This window comes from Drosophila sechellia, chromosome 3L (assembly GCF_004382195.2).
Source record: "Drosophila sechellia strain sech25 chromosome 3L, ASM438219v1, whole genome shotgun sequence".
Lineage (NCBI taxonomy): Eukaryota > Metazoa > Arthropoda > Insecta > Diptera > Drosophilidae > Drosophila > Drosophila sechellia.
This window is the reverse complement of record NC_045951.1, coordinates 11663976-11689298: the sequence shown is the minus strand read 5'-3', so window position 1 is coordinate 11689298 and position 25323 is coordinate 11663976. Positions and strand designations below refer to the sequence as shown.

The following is a 25323-nucleotide window of genomic DNA, read 5'->3' as shown; positions in this document are numbered from 1 at the left end:
GTGCGGATGGTTGATGCCATCGAGTTCGAAGGTAGCTCATATTAAATACACACTTAAACAGCAAAGATGATGAAAAAATAACAATTTTAATTTTTAGACAACATTGAAAATAATTTATTTACATTACTTATATTTGCGATTAACCAACAACTATAAACTGTGGAGCTTTAACGAAAATTATACATAAAATAACATGATTACATGAATTGGTTAAAGGAGACGAGTATTGGTATTTGAATGAGGACAATCTGCTGCTGCCGCCTCATCTCTTGCTCTTATCCTGGGCCTCACTCTCGGCCTCTTCCTCGTGTCAGGAAACCTCCCAAACCGTGGATTCCACAGAACGTCGTGGACGGGCGGCCACTTCCACATGGGCGTCCAGTCCATCGCTCAGACGACTGAAGCGGCGTGCCCAACTGCCTCGGGTCGTCACCGTGCTTCCGGCTATCGACGCCCGGTTGCTGGTGTCCCGGAACAGGCTCATAATGTCCTGGCTGTCGCCCTGAGCACGCTTGATGCCGGTCTGGTACTTGGCCTCCTTGGCCAGCAGCTGCTCCCGCTGCATTTGCGTCTTCACCTCGGAAGGAACGTCCGGAATGATGAACTGCATGATGCCAGTTATCACAAACACTACGTGCTGCATAGTCGAGATTATTCGAGTTTATTATTGCTATAAAATAATTGCTATTTATTATACCCACCTCGAAAACCACCACAAAAGCCAAACGGGCAGCAAAGACATGCCAGTAATGGGGACTCAGTCCATAGGGTTCGTAATCCTTGGGGCCATTTCTGAATGTATACAAATGAAGTGGTGCACAACCAAAAGTGGAGTTGTAGAAACATACCTATAGCCACGATATTGGCAAGTGTCGGGATCTTTTTCGCTGACCGAGGCACCCCACTCCTCCTTGTAATCCGAGGTATTGAAGATGGACAGCGAGTGCTCGATGTAGCCAGCCAAAGTGTGGGTTTCGGAATAAACAAACTTGTACACCATTCGGGGTATAAAATCACTTGTGTAGGCAATCACAAAGGCATTCGAAACGACGGCCGTGTACGTGATGATCCGAAGGATACCGTACCAAGCTCCAATGTCCTCAACCCGCTCCGCCAAAGGACGTCTGGCCTGAGTGACCATCTTGTAGGCATCCAAACGGATTTCGGCCACGTTGTTCAGTAGGGCAAAGAGCGGTGCCAGTGGAAATGCAGCCACGAACAGAGTAACAAAGCCATATTGAAGAACTGGTGGGTTTAACAATTATATATAAATATTAGATTATAAGATAAGATCATGAGGTACTCACTCATTTCCAGATACTCATCGAACAGGGCCAGGCGTCCGGGGTCCTGCATATGATAGTCCTGCTCCCAGGCCATATTCAAATGCGACTCATCCTTGGTGGCCTGAAATGAATTATGATCAACATGAGTTTCAATGTATTTTAATACTTGATTGCACTACCCACCTGTTTATGCTTCCGTTGACGCCACCAGTTCCAAAACTTGGGGAAAAGGTACTCCATGAAGTTGTTCCAGCACTGTTTGCCGACCATAATGATGGCCAATTGGATGCACAGCTCGGATAAGCAACCCGCCGGATCGCAGATATCATTCTTCAGCCGGAAGAACTCACTTTTGCGGGCTTGATCATCTCCAGGATAATCAAAGAACCGCCCCTTGAAGAATGCAATGTAGATAAGCGAGGAGTAGAAGTTCATGAACTCGAAGAAGAATATCTTGAAAGTATAGGAGTCCTCGTATTCCGTGTGAGTGCGGGGATTCTCCAGATTGGTCAGCTTGATGGCCATGCGGTGGTAGATCTGTAAGGTAGATATGGTTTATTCCAAGCTATGAATTGCACAATCCAAAGAAGAAACCCTACTCGTGTTAGTAGCATAATGACCACCAAATTGATTAAGGCAGCCGTGACACTGGTGAAGAGTTTGGCGTGCTCCTTAACAAAGAATCCGCCTCCTCCATAAATGACAGACACCAGGGTTATGCGATAAAGAATGGTGCCCAGCACGGCAGAGAGGACCACGGAGATCTACAAATAGTTTGAAACTCTATAATTGTAAAATTAAATATTACTATGAATAAGTCACCATAAAAAGCACTGCACTACCGGTGATTACAAATCGTATGGACCTGTTCCAGGTGGACATATAGGGTTCCTTTTCCCGCGTGACAGGATTCATGCGAAATGTGGTGGCATTCGTTTCAAATTCTGGACGGTTCTCCTCGTCCATATCGACGTTGTGCAAGTCCCACTCCCAGACAAGAACCGATTGTTTGCGTTTCCAGAGCTCCAGGAATGTGGTGGCTAACAAAAGATACAAATAAAAATCATGCATTTGCAAGGATTTCATGGGACCTACCCCAGAAGGACATGAAGATGGCGAAGAACACCGTCGAGGGATTGTCAAAGAGATAGGTGAGTCGTGAAAAGAGACACGATTCCGAGAGTCGTTGGTAGCTGCATGCCTTGTCGCAAAGTGGACACAAAGTGATGTTCCCCGTGCCATATTCATTGCAGATCTCCTTGCTGGGCGTATTGTCCTCCGACTCCAGAGTGGCCAGTCCGTATATGAAGCAGAGCGTGCCCACCACGGCCGGATAGACGAGCATCTCCGTGTAGAATCCCAGCCAGCAGAAATACAGGGCGATCTTGTCGCCGAAGTACTTGCGCACCAGACACAGTGGCTGCTTCTTGTACCATTGGGAGGGATGGGCCCACGTCTGGTAGAGAACCCGGCGGTCCAGCGAGATTCCGCTGGAGTGCGGGCGATCGTACCGCCCTTCGTGCAGCGGGAAACAGCCAAGATAGGTGCCGTCGTTCATGAGCCGCCGGATGCCGCTGCGGTCGCTCTCGTCGAAGGGTGTCCGGATGAGCACCTGCATCACCATCAGCGATCGTTGGGCACTTGTAAAGGCAGTGGCCCGATCCTTAACAATAAACCTGGAGTGGAGGAAAATAGAGTTAATTTTTAAGAACTAAGTTCTTTTCCCAAAACTATATGATTCTACTTACTGCTCCTCCGGATTGCCATTAGCTGTTGCAGCCTTAAAGGTAGTCTCTCCCTCCAGCAGGGTTTGGTCCAGCTGAATCTTCTTGGTCAAGCGCTGCCACACATCCTTCCAATATTGCATATTCCTAAGCACAACATTCTCTTCATCCTTTGAATATAGAACCATTTAGATTTTTAACTTATAATCATACCGATATGCTTACCCAAGATGGCTTCACGGATATGGTGATGAATCTTTTCACGGGCAGCTTCAGATTCATGACCTCAGCCAGTCGTGTTTCCAGCCGCCAGGGCAGATGGATCTTCAAAAAGAAAGTCTTCTCGTTGAAGGACTGCGACTTGTCCTCTAGCTCGACCTCGAGTCCCTCCTTAATGAGGTTCTCCATGAAGGAGCGTCGGTTATCGCGACGCTTGGCCTCTGCCTCAGTCATAACGCCCAGGTCCTCCTCCTCCCAGGCCAGCACCATGTCCACTTTCCGCCTGCCATCCCGGAACATCAGTGACTCCGGATCCAATCCCTCTCTGTCCTGTTTACTGACCCTTCTCTCTTCTCCGGACTCGCCGCCCAGGCTGTTGCTTTTGCTGGCCTTTCGACTGCCGTAGTAACTTCCACTTACGGAACTCGCTGTGTCCGAAGCCTTTCTTTCCGTGGGAATGAGTTGTCGATAGCCGAATTGGTCGGGTAAAACGTTGGAGTGCGAGGACTCCATTACCTCGTAGGACTGATTCACACGGTCGGCGGAAGCCAGCGTGGGACTCAAGTTTAGACCCAAGCTCCTACGCATGGCGGTGCCAGGTATATCCTCATCATTATTTCCAACTATCTTGGGCCCAAAGGCCTGCGTGGGACTCGGTTCCGCGGACTCAGCTTCCAGATGCGTGGGCAGTGGCATGGCTATCGAGTTGGATTTGGGGAACAGTGGATTGCCATTGCTGGTCCGCATCACCGAGGAGTTGAGCCACTTTTCCGTGTAGACAGCCGATCCGGCACGGGCCCGACTGGCACTTAGCTTGGATTTAGGCGGAATCGGAGTGGCGGGTTTGTTCGGGTTCTCCACAGGAACATTATGGGTCCCTTGGCAGCTATAAACGCTATCTATCGGATCCGATTCAACGTGTCTTGGCTGCAGATCGGAGTCAATTAAAGCCCCCTCCTGTCGTTACATATCGAAGGTTCAGTAACCTGGAATTGTTATTTCGTTTCCCAAACTCACCCCGTATCCTATTAATCTGCCAGCCACAATGCCACTATCCTGACTAAGTCTCCGTGGTCGCAACTTTGTCTGACTTCGGCGGCTCATGCGCTCGCTCTTGGCGGGACTGGACATCACCTGCCTGGTGTTGGAGGGATCCGGGGATTGTCGTGGGCTTCGCAGCGTTGGCACCGAAAGGAATCCTGAGGAGGAATTGTTCCAAGCCATCATATTTCAAATCAGGAACAATAATCCTTAATACTTACTTGGAAACTGAAAGACCGACTGCTCGCTGATCCTGTCGCCCTCCCGGGCTGCACTACCAATGAGATCCTCCCGTGAGTTGGCCTCCGTTATGGGGGCGGTGCTCTCATCCTCGACGCTATCGATGCGAATCTGAAAGATGTGTGACCTCTCGCCGGACCTTCCTTCTTGACTGCTCATCGTCTTCTCTCTATGGCGTCATGGAATTCTGTGGATGGGGCGGCAGGTCATATGGGGCCACTTTCTAATTTGGCCTAGTTTGGAGCACCTGCTCCGTTACCCATGATAAACTATTTAAAGTGACAAGTTCGGAAACTTGCGGGGGAGCGGTTCGTGGACTGTCATTCAAGAGTTGTCGTAGCTGCGCATACTTTTATCCCCCGATATTCCAGTGGGTCCAATGGGTACAATGGGTGCATTAACTATTCATTTATGTTTATACTACTGGCCTCGGGCAGGGCGTTAATTTATACCCCTAGGAGTATTTGTATCTTCATTTGCAAGCGCGTTCCAATCAAAAGGTGAACTCGGGCACGCATTTGACATTGACCCGTGGAAGGTGTTTGTATAGCTCGACAAGGGTTTTATTGGGTTAGCAAGTGGGGGGCACAACTACAGCCATTGGGATTAATGCCTTCACATTAACGTTAGTGCACTGTGGGAGCGAGTCCAGTTGGATCGCAAAATCCTTAGTGGGGCAGAAGCAAACTTGTTGCTACGAGTGGTGACCACTTTCCCAGGCGGCCGAATGACAATAGTTCTAAATAATTGCCCTAGATTTGGTGTGGTACCATGTGTGGATATGGCAATGGGTGGTGGTGGCCAGTGGAGTGCCACTGGACGACAGACAAATAAATCCAACTCGTACCTGGATCACTAATAAGCGTGCGACGGACGTCCTGGAAATGTCAGCGTTCGTTGGCAGTTGTGAAAAGTCCCATGCCATTGAAGTAATCACAACAATTGAAGGATTATTGATTCGCACTACTCTCATATGGATAATCGATTATTGATTGCCGTTTCTATTCATATGCACTTCGGGTTGCAATAGTTTATTTGTTTGCTAACGCTTTAGCACTTTCGCAAAAAAAAAGATCGTTAAAACGCAGATCTGCCAGCCACTTCAGTCACTCCACTATAATTCACAGAATTCACAGTTCGAACTAGGCCACTTTTATTGATTTTGTGCGGCTTGTAATTATTATCTTTCAATCAAGGTTCACATTATTCTAGCACACGCTCGCACGTCCATCCTGAGCACTTCTAATGGCCATTTAACCAGATCCAACTGTACGCTCTGCATACGGCGTACCGCTCACCACGACGGTTCCCGACCGATTGACCGACCAGGAGCTATGACCCTCTGGCCAGGACAGTGACACTCAGGGACAGATAGCTAATCACGGTAGTACTCGTGGTCGCGGCTCTCTCGATGGGTGGTGGACAGCTGTGGGAGGAGTACTGATTGTACCTACGTGGAAACCCATAAAGGCGCATATTAAGTGTCCGGGTCCTATGGGACTTTTCAACGTTGAGTTAAATTAGAATTCCCTCGAATCCTCCTTGTCTAGGTAATGCATCTGAGATAAAATATAATATCCAGTTTATTTGGACAGAAAGTAATAAAGCTAAAGCATAAAGCTTTTTATAATGAAAAGTAAGCTAAAGCGAAGTTATGATATAGACCCTTCTAATAATTTGAATACAGTACCTTCGCCATTTGGAGGACAATAAATATAATCCGCACTTTCCCATCACTGACCAAACCAAAGTTCACACCCATACGGACTTCACTTTTAACACGAATATCCTATTAATATGGTATTTGACTCGCTGTTGCACGAGGTTCTTCGTGATGACTTTCTAATTTTAAATCAGACCAGCGTATCCTGACCACAATATTGATAGTTGTGAGTGACGTCAGTTGTTCATGGGGTCCTTTGGTCGTCATGGCGCCATCGCTTTGAATTCCTCCCCATACATGGAGCAGAGGTTGACCTATAGGCAACATTTATTGGAGGCTCGAATGAAGCTATCCCAGGGGAACTCTAAGCCACGCACCATTTTTTATTATTACTCGTCAAATTCGTGACCATAAAAATAGAGAGGCTACTCCGTATGATGTAAGTACTATTATTGCCTGGCTGGGAATCTATTTTGATTGAATGCACGTCATTAATAATTTCAGAACCCTTGCCTCATTTGGTTATTTTCGGGGGTAAGTGCGTACTGATTACGACGTTTGTCGGTCTCCATTGTCTTTGATTGACAATATCGTTTAGTTAGTGAAACACAAGTGAGATTCAAGAATTGAAGTAGGCAATTGACATTTATTTGTGTTCTGCGTTGCGTCATGAGCTCAAATAGGTCAATTTTTGTGGCCTCTAATAGCAACATACTATTTAGAAATCTTGGATACTAAGTGCTCTGCCCAGTCCTCCTTCTTGCAGTTGCTTTTCTAGTATATGTATTTAACCACCACCATACGTTTGACTTAACTTATTAGATCAACATCGACCCTAATCATTCACTTAACCCAGATTGTCGGCGATGATCACGTCGTCTGTGTCACTTTTGCACTGCTGCAGGACATCCACTTCGCAGCTGTTGGTCAGCCGGTTGAAGAACTCGCCCTGGGCGCACTCGCCGTCGATCTGCTGGCCATGAACGCAGGTGAAGTAGCCGCGACAGTTGTCCGCATCCCGGGCCAGTTGTCCGTGCTTTCCGTTGCAGACTCCCACTCTTACGCCGTTCTCCAAGAGGCAGGTTCCATCGCTTTGTCGGCAGATGCCCAAAAGGCTGTCGAAACTCTCGCCATTGCGACATCGCTGCGAAACGGGTTCATCTTCCTCGCAACTGGTGTATCTTCGGCAATCACCCTGTTCCGCCACGGAGGCACCATTTCCGATGACTCCACAAATTCCGGCAAAAGAGGTGGGTGTATCCTTGCAGACTCCATTTGTCACTGTCTTTTCCTGACCTCCAAGCTCGATCTGTCGCGATTGTATTGGACTTTCTGTCTGATTATTCCCATCAGAGGCTACCTCATAGGGCTGACACTGTTGCAAGGAGGCATTGAAGAAGTTATCCGTATAGCAAAGCTCGTGCCGGAGTTTTCCCGAAACGCAGAGATAGAAATTATTACAGTTGGCCGGATCGGGCATTAGATAACCATGTTTGCCCTCGCAAACCACCGGATCTGGTGGCACGTGCTGGTTATTGGGATTGTCACCATCATCGGGTACTGATTCCACCAGCGGACAGGAGCCGTCGTCCGCAAGACAGAGACGTTGCTCCGGATCGAAAAAGGTGCCTGCAGCGCATCGCTGAGCAGTGGCCACTCCTCCGGCACAGATGAAGTACCGAGTACAGTCCGTCCGATTGGCCAGGAAGGTGCCGTCCTGCAGGTTTCCACAGCTATAAACGTAGCTGACGTTTCCATCCAGCTGACCGTTTGGACACGGCTGTACGGCCTGTGATTCCGGTTCGCAGATCCATAGCACCGGATTGAATTGATGTTGGACTGGACACTCAACGGGTATAGCTAGTCCCTTGACACAGGCGTAGTACAAATTGCAGTACAGCTCGTGAGGAAGTTTAACGCCATGAAGACCGGAGCACAATCTGGGTGCAGTTTCCGTGTCATCTTCATTGGAAACTTTTCGACACTGGCCGTGATCTACTCGGCAAATTGAAAGCAAGCTATGGAAATACTGACCCTCATCGCATTGCACCAGACTACTTCCATTCTGGCTGGAGCAGCTGTAGTAGGAGCGGCAATCGTCCGGATGAGCCACCAGCTTGCCATCTTCTAGTCCGTTACAAATCGCCAGCTGGCAGGTACCATCATTCGGTCGGCAGTATCCTTGGGTGGAGTCAAAGAAGCTGCCAGAGGAGCAGCTCTGCAGGATGGTGGGCACTTGTTGCAGGCACAGGTAAAATCGTGTGCAATCTGTGGGATCGGCGACACTTAGGCCATCCATTTGACCCAGACACTGGTTGTCCGCTGGGAGATCCCTTATCTGGAGTTGGCACTGTGACTGTAACTGGCACTTGTTGCGATTCCTAGCGAAGCTGTGCCCCTTGAGACAGCTACCCAGATGCCATTCCTCCGCCTCGCAGTACAGAAATCCCTGAGAGCAGTTGTTCCCGAATTGAGCCTGGAGTTCCCCCTCCCGGCAGATGCGTCGCATCCCATTGTCTTGACAGCTTCCATCATTGGGCACGCAGCCCAGCATGGGCTCAAACTGTTCCCTTTCCTGGCAGCGCCTCCTCATCCACTGGCCATTATCCGAGCACAATTCGTAGCTGTGGCAGCTGCCCACCACGGATCTGCTCTCTCCGTTGGAGCAGCTTCCACTACGCTCCGCCGGCAGGATACACTGCCCCGCATCATTGGGCAGACAATAGTTGTGCTCCCGACTGAAGTACATGCCCAAGGGACACTGGTGCAGCCACCAGGAGTTGTCCAGGCACATCAGGTAGCTCTGACAGCCGCCCGCCAAAGAAGGACGCACTGCCAGGTGCTGGCAATCTTCTGAGGTATTACCAGCCAGCTTACTCATCGCCCAGCTGCAAATAGTTTGATTCCTGTCCTGCTCATGACCGCGCGGGAAAGGCAAACAGGATCCTATCAACGGGGAGTAGTAGTACTGCTTCGGACAGTTGCGCAGACGCCATTTGCCACCGGAGCAGCGGAAGTACTGCATACAATTGCCACTTTTTGCGGGAATAGTCAGGGATTCGCTGATGGTGGTGCATGCCGTTACATTCGATACCCTTGCGTAGGCGCAGACTAAGTCATCTCGCGGCTCCAGGCATCTCTGCTGCTCCGGATTGTAGTATCGCCGGTCAGAGCAAGTGCGTCGCCGCCAATTACCATCGATGCACACCTCGTACTGGGAACAGTTCGCTGGTACCGAGCGCATTTCATTCGAGATACAAATCTGGAACGGAAGGAAGGAGTATTATTTTTAACCAAAATAATCTGTCCCACATATCACATCACACATTATTTTTGGTTAGCCGACTAAATAGTATGCCCTTTAAATCATAGTTATATCTTCATTTCTGAAAGAAGCCCATATCCACATGTTCCATTCTATAGGCTTACATAATAAAAAGCCGAAATGTTTGTAATTCATCTATTTTGAATTTATTGTAGCGCATATATGGTTAGAGTACATTATTGGGTATTTAATACGTATAGAAGTGGAACAAGCGGAACATTCATTCACATAAAACATAACTCATAAATAACAACTAAGGTCGTAGGATAGTGTATATAAGAGTATATAGAAAGCTAGCTCAAGGCTGGCCTAGAAGAGTTTTGGGAAGAATTTCTTGAACAAGTTCAGGGACCTTACGTTTTCCTCCGTCTCCACGGAACGCTTCTGGATGCTGTGGCTGGTGCACATGCCGAGTTCCGGAGCGAAGATCTCGCCCTCACCGCACGGATGATAGGTGACACTAACGCGCTGCAGATCGTCACAGGAGCAGAAGCCGGACTTGGTGTTCTCGGCGGCAAATGGCTCGAATTGGCTTCGCTTCAGGCATTCACTAAGGTTGCAAGAGATCATGGCCATGGTGTCCTTCAGCAAACATATACCCTGCGCCTTGTCAAAGACGTGTCCCGTCTGGCAGTGATGGAAATTGGGCACACCGTCGCAGGAGCAGAATCCTTCGGTGGTGTTCTTCGCCTCGAAGGGTTCGAAGGCAATTCGGTTCAAGCAACTGGTGTAATCGCAGGCCCCTACCACGCAAGTTCCCGCACTCTCCTCGTAAACATGGTCATCCGCACAATTGATGAAGGTGGACACGCCGACATCCTGGCAGCTGCAATATCCACTGGTCGTATTCACTGCCGCAAAAGTGGCATCCACAACGGCACGACTGTGGCATCGTCTGTCATCGCAAAGGCCGGAAGCAATGATCTTGGCGGTGCTCGAAAAGCAGGCACCCTGGCTACTATTATAGGTCTCGCCATCTAAGCACTCTTGGAACACAGGAGTTCCGCTTATGCACAGGCAGAAGCCTGCATTCGTATTCAGAGCCGCATATGTCTCGTAGTCATCGGAGCTGCTGCACTCGCAAACGCACTCGGGTGCCTGCGAAACATTCAGAAAGTGAGCAGTGTATCTTCAGAAGATGTATCCTTCTACTTACAGCCTGAACTGTGCATCGTCCCAGATCCGCATTGAACACCATATCGGGGCTGCACTGCTCCAAGACCACCTCCCCATCCGCGCAGTAGCAGAAGGCACCGCTGTCATCGCTGGCCGTGTTTGTTGGGAAGAGCACGTAATTGCCCAAGGTGGCGCATTGATTAGCATCGCACATGGCGGTCACACAGGGATCCTGATAATATAACGACATTAACCTTAAATCACTTGATTTTTCACGGTAATTTCTTACCACAACACTTTGGCAAATTCCCTCGGCGGGATCGAATTCCGTGTTTTGTTCACATTCTTGAAAAACGGGCAAGCCGCCATTACAATAGCAGAAGCCATCCGTTCCTTCGATGGTCGGATATGGTGTAAAATCCGGAGTGCTGTCACATTTTTCAGCATTGCACCGGGAGACAACAGAAGGATCCTGAAGGGTAAATTTTAGTTATTGAGGATAATCTTTATATTGCAAGTTCCAAACTGGCACCACCCACCTCTGGTTCCGTGCACATCTTCATATCTTCGTCATAGACCAGATCTTCGGGACAGGTTTCATAGATGGGGCAGGAGTCGAGGCAGTAGCAAAGAGCGGAGGGCTCACAAGGAACAGGGAAGGTATCGAAATCCTTAGCGTTCTCGCAAATGCCGACAGTGCAAGCGTTCACAGGACATGTGGTTTCCTCCTGCAAATATCAATTAGATATGGTTGGAACACAGCTCTAACTAAAGCTTACCTCAGTGGCGACGCAGGCACTTAGCTCAACATCGAATTGGGAGTTTTCCGGACAGCTGGTGTACTTGGGAACTTCGTCTACGCAGACACAGAAGCCATCGGTACCTTTAATAGTTGGAAAAGTAGAGAAGTCCGTCTTTCCTACGCAGCCATTTGCGCAGCAGCGGGGCTGTAAGAGGATTTGGGATACATTATCAACTCATGTTCAATGTACTTCAGGAAGGAATTTAATGGCTCACATCTGGCAGTGGAATAAGAACACACTCGAGCGTCTCGGCATTGAAAGTGTAGCCAATTGGACAGGGAACAGTGATGGGTTCGCCAGCGCGGCACAAGCAGAAACTGTTCGGGTCCTCGTAGTCCGGAGAGACGAAGTACTCCGACTGGTCATTGCAGACCAGAGGATCGCAGTTTCCGGACTGTAATAGAGAAATAAAGGGATAGTTATTGGAAAGGCGTTACGTATTTTTCCTGGCGACTACTTACGAAAGTGCAGGCTTGTTCAGTTGCGTCGTAGAACAATCCGGTTGGACAGGATTGAATATAAGCACCACTATCCTTGCACAGGCAGAAGGTCGACGAGTCATTGCCATTAGATGCATACGTCGAGTCCACAGAGGCACTGTTACAAACAGTCTGGTCGCAATCGGGCTAAATTTGATGAAAACAACGAGGTAATTTGGATTATCTTAATATAGAAAGAGTGATACTTATCGATATATTTTCATTTCGAATGGCATTGTTGATCTCAATTAATTGGTTTAACTTACGCTGGGTTGTTCTTCGCATATACCCAGTTCGGCGGAGTAACCGGTGTTGACCGGGCAGGATTGAATGGTGGCCTCGTTGTTGAGGCAGACGTAGAATTGGCCACTTTCTCCGGCGACAGGGAAAGTGGTGTCCTCACTGGCGGTTGCACAGTTTTTGGCTGAGCACTCCACGGTCGTGGAGCACTGACCAGTTGCTGAATCAAAGGCCTCTCCAACGACGCATTGCTTCACTTGGGGCTCTCCGTCCGTGCACTGGAAGTACTTGGTGCAGATGGGATGGGCCACGTTGCCATTGCCGCAGGTGCATGGGTTGATGCACTTGGCATTCACATCGATGATGCAATTACCATCGCCATTGTACCACTCGCCGGAGCCGCAGGTGTGCTTTGTGGCCAGGCCATTCCAGCAGGTCAAATAGCTGGTGCAGTCGGTCGGATCGGCCATCTGGTAGCCATTCGGTTTGTTGGAGCAGACCCAGCAAGTGGCCTTGGTGTCTGGGACACAGATGCCGCTGGAATTCTGAAAGACATTGCCCACGCCGCACACACTCTCCACCAACTGACCATTCTCGCAGATCAGGTACTTATCGCAGTCGGTCGAGTGACCTATAATGGTTCCCTGCGCGATGCCTCCCTCGCAGGTGCAGTCTTCCACACTTCGCTTCTGGCGTGATCCGCTCGATCTGTTTTCCGGGCAGACATTATTGGTGTCCTCGCGGCAAATGCCAACGGAGGCGTCAAAGTAGGTGTCATTGGGGCAAGTGCCATCCTCCCACTGGCCATTGATGCAGGACTGGTATGTCCAGCAGTTCTTTCCACTGGCTGGAGGATCCCTTGCATTGCACTTGTTAACGGAAATAGTTTCAACGGTTGAGGTTGTCGGGGTCTGTGGTGAAGTGCTCTTGGCATTAATGCACACATTATTCACATCCACTTGGCAGCAGTTAAGAGTTTCATTAAAATAACTGCCACTATCACAGGAAACGGAAGTCCAGTCGCCACTTTGACACTTGAAGTACTTGGTGCAGTCCTGGGGATCCACTTTAGACTCGCCATCCGTACAATCCGCTACACAGCAAGTGTTGTCAGCATCAACCACACAAACACTGAGGTTAGCATTGAACATGTTACCCTTGCCGCAATCTCCGGCCACCAGAACACCATTAATGCAGATGAAGTACTTGCGACAGTTCTCTTCATCGGGAATGAAGTCTGCGTTCTTAATATCACCGCAATCGCAGGATGCCGGAGGTTCCGTTGTCTCCTCAGCACAAGGTTCAGTGGTGGTGGTTGTGGAATCATCGCATGGTGACTCTGTGGTGCAAGTGCCGGGAACACAACCCCAGTTATTGTTCTCAAAGTAGCTTCCTTCGGGACATTCTTGAGCAGTAGCCGTATTGTTGGAGCACACATAGAACACGGAGCAGTTGGACTTGTCGGCCACAGCGGATCCATTATCCTGTCCAATGCAGTAGTTAACCCAGCATTGTGAGTTTCCTTGATCGACAGTACAGGCCGCAGCTGAGGTGTTGAAGAAGCTGCCCTGGGGACAAGTCTGCAGAGTGGCTTCTCCAGCGGAGCACACGTAGTAGCTACCGCAGTTCGCCTCATTTTCCAAATATACACCACTGGTCTTATTGATGCACAGGTTCTGCCAGCACGTGGAGTTTGCATCCGGTACACAGGCGGCCAGGGTTTCGTTGAAAAAGCTTCCTAAATCGCACTTCTGTGGATAGGCAATCTGCTCGTCGCAGATGAAGAACTCGCCACAAGAACCACTATTGGCTATGTACGCTCCGTTCACCTCGGTGGAGCACACATTGGTGGCCTAGAGAAGTTCGGATAGAAGTTAGGGATTGGGATAAATGGAAAAATCTAGAACCTACCTCAGCGAGTGGAGCTAGAAGACTCAGCTTGCAGAGACTTCGTCCTGCGATCGTGCACTTGCCATTCTTGGGGTTGTACTCCTTGCCGGGTGCACACGTGACCGTGCGAACCGCGTTCTTGGTGGTGCAACGGTAGTAGGAGGAACAGTTCAGGGGTTTCGGCCAGTGCATCGGGAGGTTCCTAGTCCTCCGGTATATGCATTCGGGATCGGCGGCTCCAACTAGGGCAGCCACTGCAGTGATTGCCACCACAGTGAGCAGAGTAGCTGGATACGAGAAAAGTAACTAGAGTCCTTGTTACTGTTATGGTTCTGCACACTCTCACCTTTCATCTTGTTCACTTCTATTATTCCTCTTGTGATGATTGAGATGTACTCCGCCTAATTGCCAAAAAGTTGGTGCCTTTTATATACCTCATTATTTTCGACTAGCTGACTCTAATTGACCCTTATCTCTATCATTTATGCTGATCATGTTAGACATGGCCCTTTTATGTCAGTCTAATTGAGGTGTGAACTTTGGGAATCGTAATTCCTGGAAGTCATCACCTATCTCAATGTAGACACTCCCCAAAGTTTGGTGTTCGGAATTCGCAAAGTTATGAATGAATGTCACGAACAAGGTCTTGTTCCACCTCAAGATCCCACAAAAGTTAAAAGAAAACCCAGCTAGGTAAAAGAACGTTATTTGAGAGCATGCTATTTATTTGTACTTTATGTACTTTACTTTACTTTATTTGCTTAGGCACAGGTCTTGTCGCAAGTCTGGTTAACCGAGTTCCAGTACAGATCACTTGGACAATCCTTGACGAATCCAATATCCCCATCGCAATGTATGTATAAATGACAATCGTACGGATGCGGCAGGAATTGGACACCTTGATGAGCTCGACAGGAGGCGTTCGCATCCACGTTGGGAGTTGTCTCGGTGGTAGCACTTGTTGGATCTGATGGATCGCCCGAGGATTCCTCTGGCTCATGCGTGGGAATTGATGACTTTCCTGTGGGCTCTTCAGTGGACTCTGAAGTACCTTCAGTGGTGGTTTCTCCCCCCGGTATCTCAGTCTCTTCAGTTGGTTCTTTACTCGGCTGACCTGTTGGACTGTCAGTGGGTTGATCTGATGGATTAGACGTTTCTCCAGTGGGCTGTCCTGTGGGATCCGATGGATTTTCAGTGGATTCTTCGGTTGGCTCCGATGGTTCGTTGGTGGGATTTCCCGTGGGATCCAATGCATTTTCAGTTGGTTCCGATGGATTTTCAGTAGATGTGATGTTCGAGGGCGGTTCAGTTGGTACTACTGTGGGCTTAGCAGTGGGCTTCCATGGTTCATCGGTCGAATCGGAAGCATCCTCCGATGAGTCATCTGTGGGGTCCCAGGGATCATCAGTGGGATCGTCAGGATCCTCAGGGGGCTTTGGCGAAGCAGTTGGCTTGACACATTGTCTGGCACTAAGAGCAGTTGCCAAAAGCATAAGCTGCAAGGACATCAACATCCAGACCACTGAAAGCCAAAACCGTTTGTCTTTAATATTAAAAAAATAATATTTATATTCTTTTCAGGTACTTACACTTCATTGCAGCGACGATCGGTGATTTACAAACCAAAACCAATGAATAACTTGCCGTAGGCGGTGCATTTATAGCATTTCGAGCTGCATCTCATTCAGCCTTTAATTAGCATACAACAAGTCACTAAAGTGTTCTCACTATCACTATCTTGGCCAAACATGATAAGACTGCAACTTGATTAATAATGAATATGAACTATTTATTAAAGAAAATAAAATTGCTTAGTATCGTAAAATCCACAAAATCGAATTTAAATGTTTTTTAATTCAGTTATGAATACTCCATTTTTTAAAGTTACAATATACATATATGGTAATGCGTAACCCTTGAACTTCCGGTTATCAGGAACCAGTAATTGACTTTTCAATTATTCGCGATAAGATAATGGAGGCAAAAAAAAAGTAACCAAGATAAGTCACAGAATCGAGAAGACTCATAAATGGATGTTGAAATTGTAAATATATTTCTTATTGCTTTTAATTTCTGGGGATTTTTTTATATTTTGTATATCTTTATAATATATATGTATTATTCCGTACAGATTTTAATTATTAAATTGATTGTCATGTGATTCTTATCGTTAAAGATCGAAAAGAAGGAAATCATATTAAAGTAAATCGTGTAAGTCAACTTGATAGTTTAAGGCATAAATATATAAAATCTAATATATAATTGTAAAAATAAAATACAGTAAGCTTTTTGCGAATCGCAGTTTATTTGTTTCCGGATGCACTTGAAGTATCTAGGACAGAAGTATTATATTCCCAGAACACTTAATGTACATGCGTTAGTAGTTAAGTATGGTCAATACTGATAAAGCGTACTAATTAAGAATCGACACGTAAATACCAAGGAATCGACAAGTAAATACTTAGCAATATTAACATTAACCAATTTATTGATGAAAATTTTATGGTATCCTTCTAATTGTGAACAGTAAGGTAAACTTTTGTCAACCTTGTTCTAAAAACATTTATTTTATAATATGTATGTATTCACGTTATTGAGGTGCAATGAGAAAGTTCGTTTCGATCCACTTTTTATAGAACATTAAACGGCAATAAATTTATCAAAAGATGTGAAGTTGATTTAGTATGACTTATGACTGTCAATACACGTGTAAATGAAGCAGATTCCACAGATAACCAAGAGGCGATTAGTTCAGTATAAAGTTGAGGAATATGCTATATAAGCACAGTACCCTAGTTGAAAGTTCTACTCTGTCGGAACGTGTAATTTTTAAAACATGAAAGGTAGTTCAGGTAGTGTTAAACAATGAACTAAAAACCAATATCGTAGTTTTCTTAAGGTTTTCAGATTATCGGATTACTTGGATTGTTTGCACTCCTTGTAAGTGGATCGACCTCGTCTGGAGAAGATACCACCATCGATCTAACAACAGATGAATCTATCAATGTGGAGGATACCACGGAGGTTCCAGCCACAACCTTACCACCTCCAGTCCTGTGTGCTGACGAAGATCTGTTTCTCCCAGCACCCGACTGCAGAGAGTATTATCAATGCCTGTACGGTGAGGGAATTTTGAAGATATGTCCGGACGGCCTGTATTGGGATCGGAAGCTGAATGTTTGCTCCTGGGAGTCACAGCATTGTGCTGATGACAAGAACGAGACCACCACACCATCGACCTTGAACTGCGCATCCGGGCTACCATTTTTGCCCTATATACCGGACTGCACTAAGTTTATCCAGTGTGTCTACAACATTGGCTTTAAACTGAGTTGCCCGAGTGGTTTGTATTGGAACCAACCTCTTCAATCGTGTGACTATACCTGCGATAATGCGATTGAGTTCTCTGGTGCACACCAGGTGCAATAACCGTCAATTTGACGAGGTAGTATTTTGTAACACCCAAAAATGTACATTAATACTAATCAAAATAAAGAAATAGCAATACAACGTAATTGTTTTTCACCAGACGGCATACAATTGAGTTCCTCTTAAAGATAACGGACTTCGCGAAAAAGATCAGATAAGATGGTGAATGAGCTTCGATTGGTGTTATAAATATGAATGCACAAAGCACAGGTATCATTTCACCAAATGCTTCTGTGCAACTCGAACGTAAGGCGGTAGTGATGAAGAATAAAAAGTTGAATTTTAAGGAATTTGTACTATGTGTTGCGGTGACTGTAGTGCTTACAAAAATAGTGCACGTAAAATCAGAACATCAACAGTCATTACAAAAGCAAAGTAATCACTACGATAGTGATACTAAGTTTATAAAAGCTCGGACAAGTGAAAAAGCTAACCACATCCATTTAAACAAAAACGATGACACGGCATCAAAGCTGAATATTGGAGCACCATACTACTATCAAAGAAACATAACGAATCCAAGAAAAACCAAATCGCCAACGGTTGAATTAGAAAATGCTAGAAAAGATAGTTCGGGAATTAAAACTACGACAGAAGATTCAACACCGATTCCTGAGGAATCTTCCACTATCCCCCAGGACACAACTAATGATCCTGAAGGGAGCACCACAAGTGAAGACGACACAACTGTTACAACCGAGACGACCACCGAAAAAACTGAGGATGATACTACGGTAGAAGATTCAACACCGATTCCTGAGGAATCTACCACTGTCCCCCAGGACACAACTAATGATCCTGAAGGGAGCACCACAAGTGAAGACGACACAACTGTTACAACCGAGACGACCACCGAAAAACCTGAGGATGATACTACGGTAGAAGATTCAACACCGATTCCTGAGGAATCTACCACTGTCGCCCAGGACACAACTAATGATCCTGAAGGGAGCACCACGAGTGAAGACGACACAACTGTTACAATCGAGACGACTACCGAAAAAACTGAGGATGATACTACGGTAGAAGATTCAACACCGATTCCTGAGGAATCTACCACTGTCCCCCAGGACACAACTAATCATCCTGAAGGGAGCACCACAAGTGAAGACGACACAACTGTTACAATCGAGACGACCACCGAGAATCCTGAGGATGATACTACGGTAGAAGATTCAACACCGATTCCTGAGGAATCTACCACTGTCCCCCAGGACACAACTAATCATCCTGAAGGGAGCACCACGAGTGAAGACGACACAACTGTTACAATCGAGACGACCACCGAGAATCCTGAGGATGATACAACGGTAGAAGATTCAACACCGATTCCCGAGGAATCTACCACTGTCCCCCAGGACACAACTAATGATCCTAAAGGGAGCACCACGAGTGAAGACGACACAACTGTTACAATCGAGACGACCACCGAAAAACCTGAGGATGATACTACAGTAGAAGATTCAACACCGATTCCTGAGGAATCTACCACTGTCCCCCAGGACACAACTAATGATCCTAAAGGGAGCACCACGAGTGAAGACGACACAACTGTTACAATCGAGACGACCACCGAAAAAACTGAGGATGATACTACAGTAGAAGATTCAACACCGATTCCTGAGGAATCTACCACTGTCCCCCAGAACACAACTGATGATCCTAAAGGGAGCACCACGAGTGAAGACGACACAACTGTTACAACCGGGACGACTACCGAAAAACCTGAGGATGATACTACGGTAGAAGATTCAACACCGATTCCTGAGGAATCTACCACTGTCCCCCAGGACACAACTAATGATCCTAAAGGGAGCACCACGAGTGAAGACGACACAACTGTTACAATCGAGACGACCACCGAAAAACCTGAGGATGATACTACAGTAGAAGATTCAACACCGATTCCTGAGGAATCTACCACTGTCCCCCAGAACACAACTGATGATCCTAAAGGGAGCACCACGAGTGAAGACGACACAACTGTTACAACCGGGACGACTACCGAAAAACCTGAGGATGATACTACGGTAGAAGATTCAACACCGATTCCTGAGGAATCTACCACTGTCCCCCAGGACACAACTAATGATCCTAAAGGGAGCACCACGAGTGAAGACGACACAACTGTTACAATCGAGACGACTACCGAAAAACCTGAGGATGATACTACAGGAGAAGATTCAACACCGATTCCTGAGGAATCTACTACTGTCCCCCAGGACACAACTAATGATCCTGAAGGGAGCACCACAAGTGAAGACGACACAACTGTTACGATCGAGACGACTACCGAAAAACCTGAGGATGATACTACAGGAGAAGATTCAACACCGATTCCTGAGGAATCTACCACTGCCTCCCAGGACACAACTAATGATCCTAAAGGGAGCACCACGAGTGAAGACGACACAACTGTTACAATCAAGACGACCACCGAAAAAACTGAGGTCGATACTACGGTAGAAGATTCAACACCGATTCCTGATGAATCTTCCACTGTCCCCCAGGACACAACTAATGATCCTGAAGGGAGCACCACAAGTGAAGTCGACACAACTGTTACAACCGAGACGACCACCGAAGAACCTGAGGATGATACTACGGTAGAAGATTCAACACCGATTCCTGAGGAATCTACCACTGTCCCCCAGGACACAACTAATGATCCTAAAGGGAGCACCACGAGTGAAGACGACACAACTGTTACAATCGAGACGACTACCGAAAAACCTGAGGATGATACTACGGTAGAAGATTCAACACCGATTCCTGAGGAATCTACCACTGTCCCCCAGGACACAACTAATCATCCTGAAGGGAGCACCACGAGTGAAGACGACACAACTGTTACAATCGAGACGACCACCGAGAATCCTGAGGATGATACAACGGTAGAAGATTCAACACCGATTCCTGAGGAATCTACCACTGTCCCCCAGAACACAACTGATGATCCTAAAGGGAGCACCACGAGTGAAGACGACACAACTGTTACAATCGAGACGCCCACCGAAAAACCTGAGGATGATACTACGGTAGAAGATTCAACACCGATTCCTGAGGAATCTACCACTGTCCCCCAGGACACAACTAATCATCCTGAAGGGAGCACCACAAGTGAAGACGACACAACTGTTACAATCGAGACGACCACCGAGAATCCTGAGGATGATACTACGGTAGAAGATTCAACACCGATTCCTGAGGAATCTACCACTGTCCCCCAGGACACAACTAATCATCCTGAAGGGAGCACCACGAGTGAAGACGACACAACTGTTACAATCGAGACGACCACCGAGAATCCTGAGGATGATACAACGGTAGAAGATTCAACACCGATTCCTGAGGAATCTACCACTGTCCCCCAGAACACAACTGATGATCCTAAAGGGAGCACCACGAGTGAAGACGACACAACTGTTACAATCGGGACGACTACCGAAAAACCTGAGGATGATACTACGGTAGAAGATTCAACACCGATTCCTGAGGAATCTACCACTGTCCCCCAGGACACAACTAATGATCCTAAAGGGAGCACCACGAGTGAAGACGACACAACTGTTACAATCGAGACGACTACCGAAAAACCTGAGGATGATACTACAGGAGAAGATTCAACACCGATTCCTGAGGAATCTACTACTGTCCCCCAGGACACAACTAATGATCCTGAAGGGAGCACCACAAGTGAAGACGACACAACTGTTACAATCGAGACGACCACCAAAAATCCTGAGGATGATACTACGGTAGAAGATTCAACACCGATTCCTGAGGAATCTACCACTGTCCCCCAGGACACAACTAATCATCCTGAAGGGAGCACCACAAGTGAAGACGACACAACTGTTACAATCGAGACGACCACCGAAAAACCTGAGGATGATACTACGGTAGAAGATTCAACACCGATTCCTGAGGAATCTACCACTGTCCCCCAGGACACAACTGATTATCCTGAAGGGAGCACCACGAGTGAAGACGACACAACTGTTACAATCGAGACGACTACCGAAAAACCTGAGGATGATACTACAGGAGAAGATTCAACACCGATTCCTGAGGAATCTACCACTGCCTCCCAGGACACAACTAATGATCCTAAAGGGAGCACCACGAGTGAAGACGACACAACTGTTACAATCGAGACGACCACCGAAAAAACTGAGGTCGATACTACGGTAGAAGATTCAACACCGATTCCTGATGAATCTTCCACTGTCCCCCAGGACACAACTAATGATCCTGAAGGGAGCACCACAAGTGAAGTCGACACAACTGTTACAACCGAGACGACCACCGAAGAACCTGAGGATGATACTACGGTAGAAGATTCAACACCGATTCCTGAGGAATCTACCACTGTCCCCCAGGACACAACTAATGATCCTAAAGGGAGCACCACGAGTGAAGACGACACAACTGTTACAATCGAGACGACTACCGAAAAACCTGAGGATGATACTACGGTAGAAGATTCAACACCGATTCCTGATGAATCTTCCACTGTCCCCCAGGACACAACTAATGATCCTGAAGGGAGCACCACAAGTGAAGTCGACACAACTGTTACAACCGAGACGACCACCGAAGAACCTGAGGATGATACTACAGGAGAAGATTCAACACCGATTCCTGAGGAATCTACTACTGTCCCCCAGGACACAACTAATGATCCTGAAGGGAGCACCACAAGTGAAGACGACACAACTGTTACAATCGAGACGACTACCGAAAAACCTGAGGATGATACTACAGGAGAAGATTCAACACCGATTCCTGAGGAATCTACTACTGTCCCCCAGGACACAACTAATGATCCTGAAGGGAGCACCACAAGTGAAGACGACACAACTGTTACAATCGAGACGACCACCAAAAATCCTGAGGATGATACTACGGTAGAAGATTCAACAACGATTCCTGAGGAATCTACCACTGTCCCCCAGGACACAACTAATCATCCTGAAGGGAGCACCACAAGTGAAGACGACACAACTGTTACAATCGAGACGCCCACCGAAAAACCTGAGGATGATACTACGGTAGAAGATTCAACACCGATTCCTGAGGAATCTACCACTGTCCCCCAGGACACAAGTGATTATCCTGAAGGGAGCACCACGAGTGAAGACGACACAACTGTTACAATCGAGACGACTACCGAAAAACCTGAGGATGATACTACAGTAAAAGATTCAACACCGATTCCTGAGGAATCTACCACTGTCCCCCAGGACACAACTAATGATCCTGAAGGGAGCACCACAAGTGAAGACGACACAACTGTTACAATCGAGACGACTACCGAAACACCTGAGGATGATACTACAGTAGAAGATTCAACACCGATTCCTGAGGAATCTACCACTGTCCCCCAGGACACAACTAATGATCCTGAAAGGAGCACCACAAGTGAAGACAACACAACTGTTACAACCGAGACGACCACCGAAAAACCTGAGGATGATACTACAGTAGAAGATTCAACACCGATTCCTGAGGAATCTACCACTGTCTCCCAGGACACAACTAATGATCCTAAAGGGAGCACCACGAGTGAAGACGACACAACTGTTACAATCGAGACGACCACCGAAAAAACTGAGGTCGATACTACGGTAGAAGATTCAACACCGATTCCTGATGAATCTTCCACTGTCCCCCAGGACACAACTAATGATCCTGAAGGGAGCACCACAAGTGAAGACGACACAACTGTTACAATCGAGACGACCACCAAAAATCCTGAGGATGATACTACGGTAGAAGATTCAACACCGATTCCTGAGGAATCTACCACTGTCCCCCAGGAAAACAGTACTGCAGGACCAGTTTCCACAAGTTCCACGCCAGTATACGATACTACGAGTAGTCCAATTCCATCTTCCTCAAGATCTACAACCTTAGAACCCTCATCAAGTTCATCCCCTGACACCACAACTTCAAGTTTACCACCATTTTCTTGTAGTACCGGGTATCAATATTTACCCCACCCAACAAATTGTCACAAATATATTCACTGCAGCAACGGAAATGAACTAATAATGGAGTGCCCAGCTAATCTTTATTGGGACTATCACAAATTTGTTTGCAGTGGAGACTCAGGTGTTTGCTACAACGACGATGAAAATTCCAACCCAGAGGAGAAGGTTTGCGGACCTGGAGTGGATTTCCTTGCACATCCAACGGACTGCACCATGTATTTGCAGTGTAGTAATGGCGTGGCATTGGAGCGCAGGTGTCCAGATCCGCTGTATTGGAACCCGGAGATAAAGTCATGTGATTGGTCCAATAAATACTGCACAAATCTTCGGGCGAGTCAATCGATTTCTTGCGCAGCGGGCATGAATTTTGACGTTTTTCAAAGCGATTGCTCCCAATACGTCAAGTGTTTTGGCTCGAGAGGTGTTGTAATGAGCTGTAATTCAGGACTTTACTGGAATCCCGTTAGTCAAGCCTGCGAAAAGTCCAGGCGGTTCTGCACATAAAAGTAAGCCCAATTAAACTAGACAAAATATCAATAAATAACATGCAGATACTTTATCTTTCAGAAGCGGTGCAAAGGCATTCTTCATTGGACCCTCCAAACACCCAAGAAATGAATTAAAAATAGGGCGAATTATAACAAATTTATTTATACTGCGAAATTTACCAATCGATTAAATAAAGTTAGCAAAATTATTAATATAATGAAATAGAAACTCAATGTTAAATTCCTATTGTTGTATATAAAAAGAACACATTCAATCGCATTTTTATTTCACTGGTGTTTTTTGAGATGATCTAAATAGATATTTTCGGATGCATGCAAATTTATTTCAATAGAACGAGGCACTTTGGTAATGAAGTACCCTATTGTTATAGAAACAAAAGGTATTCTCAAATTCATCTCAAGGTGTTAAAAAAAGTGGTCTTAATATAAATTCTTATTACAATGCTATATAAATTTCATAGCACTTTATTCCCATTAAAGTGGGAAAACAAGGTTAAAGATAATTTTAACTGCAATTATATCTAGTAAAATAAGTAATGGGTACACTATAGCCGGCTTATTTGCTTTCCACAGTTCCTAGGCCTTATTCGTAGATCTTATCAATCTAGGTTTCAATTAAAAATATTACTAGCCTTGAAACACACCCCATACAGACGATGGGTATTTAAAAATTGAAAATTTAATGCTTCAGTTCAATTTAACACATGGTTTCATAGAAGCTCTTAGCAGATAAGGGTAAAAAGCCGAACTCAACATTGAATGGGGGCTGGCTCTATATATAGATATGACGATGGGTAGTCTAACCAGAAAGGGAAAGCAAATAATTAGTCTCAAAGGTTATCTGATTAAATTACTTCCGCCAATTTTTGATTTGTAGAAGTAAATAAGTGGCTTGGGAAATCGAGAGTCCAATCGATAAAGCCTTCGCCAGATGCACATACAGAGCACATACAAGTCAAGTGAATGGGTGTGGGCAGGGACACACACTTGAAATGTATCCAAGAGATACACAATTGCGTATCTTTATATGCTAATAAATGCCAGTACATTTCCCTAAAATGGGTCAAAAGAGTCCCCCATCCGTTGGCATAGACTACGATGTTGTAATGCCCATAGAAACTCATTTGTCGAGGGGAACGTCAGCGCCTCCCCTTCCATCGGCAGGCCAAGCCAGCCAAGCCAAGTGATCGATTGACACGATCAAAGCGCTGATACGTAATGGAATAGACACTCGAATGAATAGCACTGGCGACGAGCTCCCAGCTCGGGCTCCAAGTGCCCTGATCCGCCTCACAGATACCAGCGCTCTGCGCTGGTGTGGATCCTACATAAATATTCATGCTGGCCAAATGCAAATGTATTG

At 46.6% G+C, this 25323-nt stretch overlaps 5 protein-coding genes across 7 annotated transcripts; 2 read left to right on the top strand and 3 right to left on the bottom strand.

The window, feature by feature from the left end:
• Nucleotides 1-67: 67 nt before the first annotated feature.
• Nucleotides 68-5818, bottom strand: LOC6605383 (anoctamin-4). The gene is made up of 13 exons (XM_032719148.1): nucleotides 5358-5818; nucleotides 4492-4697; nucleotides 4247-4428; nucleotides 3236-4186; nucleotides 3035-3180; nucleotides 2382-2962; nucleotides 2109-2326; nucleotides 1886-2050; nucleotides 1470-1823; nucleotides 1308-1407; nucleotides 849-1245; nucleotides 702-792; nucleotides 68-637 (listed from the first exon to the last, which is right to left on the bottom strand). Exons 2-13 carry the CDS (start codon nucleotides 4667-4669, stop codon nucleotides 311-313), a joined length of 3690 nt encoding a protein of 1229 aa, XP_032575039.1. The 5' UTR covers nucleotides 4670-4697; nucleotides 5358-5818; the 3' UTR covers nucleotides 68-310.
• A 973-nt stretch (nucleotides 5819-6791) lies between these two features.
• LOC6605381 lies at nucleotides 6792-14423 on the bottom strand. Its single transcript, XM_002030178.2, has 11 exons — nucleotides 14373-14423; nucleotides 14048-14313; nucleotides 12163-13989; nucleotides 11879-12043; nucleotides 11632-11811; nucleotides 11394-11561; nucleotides 11154-11342; nucleotides 10904-11086; nucleotides 10655-10846; nucleotides 9856-10596; nucleotides 6792-9435 (listed from the first exon to the last, which is right to left on the bottom strand). The coding sequence occupies exons 1-11, from the start codon at nucleotides 14377-14379 to the stop codon at nucleotides 7021-7023; spliced, it is 6333 nt and encodes a 2110-aa protein (XP_002030214.2). The 5' UTR covers nucleotides 14380-14423; the 3' UTR covers nucleotides 6792-7020.
• A 315-nt stretch (nucleotides 14424-14738) lies between these two features.
• LOC6605380 (endoglucanase) lies at nucleotides 14739-15722 on the bottom strand. The gene is made up of 2 exons (XM_002030177.2): nucleotides 15616-15722; nucleotides 14739-15548 (listed from the first exon to the last, which is right to left on the bottom strand). Exons 1-2 carry the CDS (start codon nucleotides 15620-15622, stop codon nucleotides 14788-14790), a joined length of 768 nt encoding a protein of 255 aa, XP_002030213.1. The 5' UTR covers nucleotides 15623-15722; the 3' UTR covers nucleotides 14739-14787.
• Nucleotides 15723-16789: 1067 nt separating this feature from the next.
• On the top strand, nucleotides 16790-17541 carry LOC6605379 (peritrophin-1). Of its 2 annotated transcripts, none has more exons than XM_032720214.1 (2): nucleotides 16790-16869; nucleotides 16926-17541. In XM_032720214.1, the coding sequence occupies exons 1-2, from the start codon at nucleotides 16863-16865 to the stop codon at nucleotides 17453-17455; spliced, it is 537 nt and encodes a 178-aa protein (XP_032576105.1). In that variant the 5' UTR covers nucleotides 16790-16862; the 3' UTR covers nucleotides 17456-17541. The 2 variants fall into 2 exon arrangements, with proteins under 2 accessions (XP_032576105.1, XP_032576104.1); XM_032720213.1 differs by having other exon boundaries at nucleotides 16848-16878.
• Nucleotides 17542-17631: 90 nt separating this feature from the next.
• On the top strand, nucleotides 17632-24219 carry LOC116801314 (flocculation protein FLO11). 2 transcript variants are annotated; one of them, XM_032720182.1, is made up of 2 exons: nucleotides 17632-23957; nucleotides 24022-24219. In XM_032720182.1, exon 1 carries the CDS (start codon nucleotides 17647-17649, stop codon nucleotides 23953-23955), a length of 6309 nt encoding a protein of 2102 aa, XP_032576073.1. In that variant the 5' UTR covers nucleotides 17632-17646; the 3' UTR covers nucleotides 23956-23957; nucleotides 24022-24219. The 2 variants fall into 2 exon arrangements, with proteins under 2 accessions (XP_032576073.1, XP_032576072.1); XM_032720181.1 differs by having other exon boundaries at nucleotides 24019-24219.
• Nucleotides 24220-25323: the final 1104 nt, after the last annotated feature.